We start from the raw sequence: 5,398 nt of genomic DNA on the forward strand, positions 1-5,398 counted from the left end.
TACTTTTACACTTTACACTTTTACACTTTTACACTTTTATACCTTTACACTTCTACATACACTTCTATAAGTGGGCCCCAGACCATCACAGAGGGCCGAACATGGGCCCCGGACCATCACGTGGGCCCCGGACCATCACAGAGGGCAGAACGTGGGCCCCGGACCATCACGTGGGCCCCAGACCATCACAGAGGGCCGAACGTGGGCCCCGGACCATCACGTGGGCCCCGGACCATCACAGAGGGCAGAACGTGGGCCCCGGACCATCACGTGGGCCCCGGACCATCACAGAGGGTAGAACGTGGGCCCCGGACCATCACGTGGGCCCCATAACAGAGGGCAGAGCGTCTTCTAAGGTACAATCTAGTATTCTTAGTATACGGAGGTTGTATGACTGTAATCAAAGTTTTCAGATCTATACATTATTACAATCCAAACATAATAAACTCCCCTTTGGACTTCAGGACTGTCTTTATTTGGCTGCCAGACATATACATTTGAAGTTATTGATCTATCCAGACATGTAAACATTTATTTTCGATTGTGGCTGCACTTTGGCCCAGGTCAGTTATGAAAGAGTTTTCGATGTTAACGGGTTCTAATCTGGTCAAATACGGGTCCTGAACCAGGTCTGAACCAGGACTGAACCAGGACTGAACCAGGACTGAACCAGGTCTGAACCAGGACTGAACCAGGACTGAACCAGGACTGAACCAGGTCTGAACCAGGTCTGAACCAGGTCTGAACCAGGACTGAACCAGGACTGAACCAGGTCTGAACCAGGACTGAACCAGGACTGAACCAGGACTGAACCAGGACTGAACCAGGTCTGAACCAGGACTGAACCAGGACTGAACCAGGACTGAACCAGGACTGAACCAGGTCTGAACCAGGACTGAACCAGGACTGAACCAGGACTGAACCAGGTCTGAACCAGGACTGAACCAGGACTGAACCAGGACTGAACCAGGTCTGAACCAGGTCTGAACCAGGTCTGAACCAGGTCTGAACCAGGACTGAACCAGGACTGAACCAGGACTGAACCAGGACTGAACCAGGTCTGAACCAGGACTGAACCAGGACTGAACCAGGACTGAACCAGGACTGAACCAGGTCTGAACCAGGTCTGGACCAGGTCTGGACCAGGATGCAGACTGCAGTGCTGCTGGTGCTGTTGGGAGGGTGTGTGTGTTCAGTCCAGTCGGGGGATGAGAGCCAGAACCTCCAGACCAGAGTGGAGAATCTGGAGAGATCTTTGCTCCAGTTGCAAAGTGAGTATGTTCTGACCGGAGAATGTGAGAAAATACTGTGATTATTTGTCTTAATTGTTTGTGTTTGTTGAGCATTGAACTCATGAGACTCCGGCTCCATTAGTAACACACGTTTGTTTGCCCCCTCAGATCCCCCCCGTGTGGCCTTCACTGCTGGTCTCAATCCAAACAATGAGCAGGGAAACTACGGCCCGTACAACATCGACACAACCATCCTGTTCAAGAGAGTCCTGACCAACGTGGGCAACAACTACAACTTTGCCAAAGGTACAGACCCCGCCCCCCTCCGACAGGTACAGACCCCGCCCCCCTCCAGGTACAGACCCCGCCCCCCTCCGACAGGTACAGACCCCGCCCCCCTCCAGGTACAGACCCCGCCCCCCTCCGACAGGTACAGACCCCGCCCCCCTCCAGGTACAGACCCCGCCCCCCTCCGACAGGTACAGACCCCTGAGCGAGTTACAGTGTGTGTGTGTGTGTGTGTGTGTGTGTGTGTGTTTGTGTGTGTGTGAGGGGCGTGGCTAAAGCTAGTGTTTGTGAGGGGCGTGGCGTCTGAACCTCTCTTTATGTCATGCTTTGGCTTTGGATCATGTCAGACGCTTTATGACCTGGAAATATCAGATTGTGGCTCTCGACAAAGCGAGTACCATAAACGGGAAACAGCTGTTGCTAACGCGCTACGCTAGCTTTGTGTTGCTAAGGCTCCACATAGTCGTTAGCATCAGTGGAAACACGGAGCTTGGAGAGTTTGGAGACAAATGATTCTTTTGTGTTTCTCTGCTTTTCGCCTCTTGTTTTGGCCTGAGTCTGTGTTGTCTCTCTCGTCCAATCATCTGGCTGTGCTGTGGAGCTCCTCCCCCTGAGCTAAAGTCCACCAAGAGAGCCAGACTCTTGGTGGACATTGCGTAGCGCTCCAAAGTGAACCAGTCCAGACGTGGCTCAGGACTAATGGTCCTGCTTCTGTTGCAGGAATCTTCACTGCTCCAGTCAAAGGCTTGCATTTCTTCTACTTCTCACTGATGGCCACCTTTGACCCCGCCCCAAATATGAGAGCTGCACTGAAGAGAAACACAGAGTTTGTGGCCTACGTATTCGACGAAGCGCCCTCGGACACTCACGACTCGGTGAGCCGTGCCGACACGTTGGTTCTAGAGGTCGGAGACATGGTGTACGTGGAGCTCGAGAGGGGAAAGTCCATCTATGGGCTTCGTGGGCAAAACAACATGTTCAGTGGCTTCCTGCTCCACCCCCTGTGATGTCATAGAGCTCCTGAAGCACAAGAGATCATGTGTCTATTAAACACTTCACATAAATAAACAAAGTCATAGTACTTTCCTAAATCATTTTATGAAGGATAACTTTATCTTAAATGACACAAGGGAAATAGCAAATGCATTGAATAACTTTAAATGTTATTTCTATACGAACTAGCTGGAACAAATATACAGGTCTTTGTTTATGAGTGCTACAGGTGGAAATGAAATGATTGGAATTTGAACTAAATTCAGAACAAAAGATCAGCTGATATTGATATGGAAAGAGTAAAGAGCCTCTTCAACTGCTTTACCGTTTGCTTATATTAACGACCAATCTATAAAACGAGCAACAACATGAAAACAGCCAAAGTAAAAGTGACATCTGTGGCAACAATTATAGACCTATGACTCTATATATCTATAACTTTATATAACTCTATACACCTCTATATATCTATAATTCTATATACCTCTATAACTATATACCTCTATATATCTATAACTATATACCTTTATATCTATAACTATACACCTCTATATATCTATAACTCTATACACCTCTATATATCTATAATTCTATATACCTCTATAACTATATACCTCTATATATCTATAACTATATACCTTTATATCTATAACTCTATACACCTCTATATATCTATAACTATATATACCTTTATATCTATAACTCTATACACCTCTATATATCTATAACTCTATACACCTCTATATATCTATAACTCTATACACCTCTATATATCTATAACTCTATATACCTTTATATCTATAACTCTATATACCTCTATATATCTATAACTCTATATACCTCTATATATCTATAACTCTATATACCTTTATATCTATAACTCTATATACATCTATATATCTATAACTCTATATACCTTTATATCTATAATTCTATATACCTCTATAACTATATACCTCTATATATCTATAACTCTATATACCTCTATATATCTATAACTATATACCTCTATATATCTATAACTCTATATACCTCTATATATCTATAACTCTATATACCTTTATATCTATAACTCTATATACCTCTATATATCTATAACTCTATATACCTCTATATATCTATAACTCTATATACCTCTATATATCTATAACTCTATATACCTTTATATCTATAACTATATACCTCTATATATCTATAACTATATACCTCTATATATCTATAACTCTATATACCTTTATATCTATAACTATATACCTCTATATATCTATAACTCTATATACCTCTATATACCTCTATAACTCTATATACCTCTATATATCTATAACTCTATACACCTCTATATATCTATAACTCTATATACCTCTATATACCTCTATAACTCTATATACCTCTATATATCTATAACTCTATATACCTCTATATATCTATAACTCTATATACCTTTATATCTATAACTCTATATACCTCTATATATCTATAACTCTATATACCTCTATATACCTCTATAACTCTATATACCTCTATATATCTATAACTCTATACACCTCTATATATCTATAACTTTATACACCTCTATATATCTATAACTCTATACACCTTTATATATCTATAACTATATACCTCTATAACTATATACCTCTATATATCTATAACTCTATATACCTCTATATATCTATAACTCTATATACCCCTATATATCTATAACTCTATATACCTCTATAACTCTATAACTATATACCTCTATATATCTATAACTCTATATACCTCTATAACTCTATAACTATATACCTCTATATATCTATAACTCTATATACCTCTATATATCTATAACTCTATACACCTCTATATATCTATAACTCTATATACCTCTATATATCTATAACTCTATACACCTCTATATATCTATAACTCTATATACCTCTATATATCTATAACTATACACCTCTATATATCTATAACTCTATACACCTCTATATATCTATAACTCTATATACCTCTATATATCTATAACTATATACCTCTATATATCTATAACTATATACCTCTATATATCTATAACTCTATACACCTCTATATATCTATAACTCTATACACCTCTATATATCTATAACTCTATATACCTCTATATATCTATAACTCTATATACCTCTATAACTCTATAACTATATACCTCTATATATCTATAACTCTATATACCTCTATAACTCTATAACTATATACCTCTATATATCTATAACTCTATATACCTCTATAACTATACACCTCTATATATCTCTACATCTATATATCTATATACCTCTGTATCTCTATATACCTCTCTATATCTCTATTATACCTCTATATACTTCTATATCTCTTAAGATATTCCTTTATTGTCCACACATGGGGAAATTTCATAATCTATACCTATATATCTATAACTCTATATACAAATATATATCTTAATATCTTTACCTCTATATACCTATATACCTTATATACCTCTACCTCTATAACCAGGTCTAAACCAGGACTAAACCAGGTCTAAACCAGGTCTAAACCACATCTAAACCAGGTCTAAACCAGGTCTAAACCAGGTCTAAACCAGGACTAAACCAGGACTAAACCAGGTCTAAACCAGGTCTAAACCAGGTCTAAACCAGGACTAAACCAGGTCTAAACCAGGTCTAAACCAGGACTAAACCAGGTCTAAACCAGGACTAAACCAGGACTAAACCAGGACTAAACCAGGTCTAAACCAGGACTAAACCAGGACTAAACCAGGACTAAACCAGGTCTAAACCAGGACTAAACCAGGACTAAACCAGGACTAAACTAGGTCTTATTGCAGTGTGAGTTGAGGACATGGATTTCCGTGTTGAGCTCATGTTTGGACCAGAATCCCC

At 39.7% G+C, this 5,398-nt stretch overlaps 1 protein-coding gene across 2 annotated transcripts; it reads left to right on the forward strand.

The window, feature by feature from the left end:
• Positions 1-630: 630 nt before the first annotated feature.
• Positions 631-2,555, forward strand: LOC140363694 (complement C1q-like protein 4). Of its 2 annotated transcripts, XM_072450305.1 has the most exons (4): positions 631-1,113; positions 1,147-1,271; positions 1,401-1,538; positions 2,241-2,555. In XM_072450305.1, exons 2-4 carry the CDS (start codon positions 1,148-1,150, stop codon positions 2,525-2,527), a joined length of 549 nt encoding a protein of 182 aa, XP_072306406.1. In that variant the 5' UTR covers positions 631-1,113; position 1,147; the 3' UTR covers positions 2,528-2,555. The 2 variants fall into 2 exon arrangements, with proteins under 2 accessions (XP_072306406.1, XP_072306405.1); XM_072450304.1 differs by having other exon boundaries at positions 639-1,271.
• The last annotated feature ends 2,843 nt before the right edge of the window (positions 2,556-5,398 follow it).

Source organism: Eucyclogobius newberryi, unplaced genomic scaffold, assembly GCF_026437365.1.
Source record: "Eucyclogobius newberryi isolate DKJ021-1_F unplaced genomic scaffold, fEucNew1.0.hap1 SCAF_178, whole genome shotgun sequence".
In the NCBI taxonomy this organism is placed as follows: Eukaryota; Metazoa; Chordata; class Actinopteri; order Gobiiformes; family Gobiidae; genus Eucyclogobius; species Eucyclogobius newberryi.

Excerpts from the sequence above, each read along its gene's own strand:
- LOC140363694 (XM_072450305.1), top strand. The coding sequence starts at position 1,148 with ATGCAGACTGCAGTGCTGCTGGTGCTGTTGGGAGGGTGTGTGTGTTCA. Across the intron at positions 1,272-1,400 it reads ATCTTTGCTCCAGTTGCAAA|ATCCCCCCCGTGTGGCCTTC; the intron begins GTGAGTATGTTC and ends TTGCCCCCTCAG. Across the intron at positions 1,539-2,240 it reads CAACTACAACTTTGCCAAAG|GAATCTTCACTGCTCCAGTC; the intron begins GTACAGACCCCG and ends CTTCTGTTGCAG.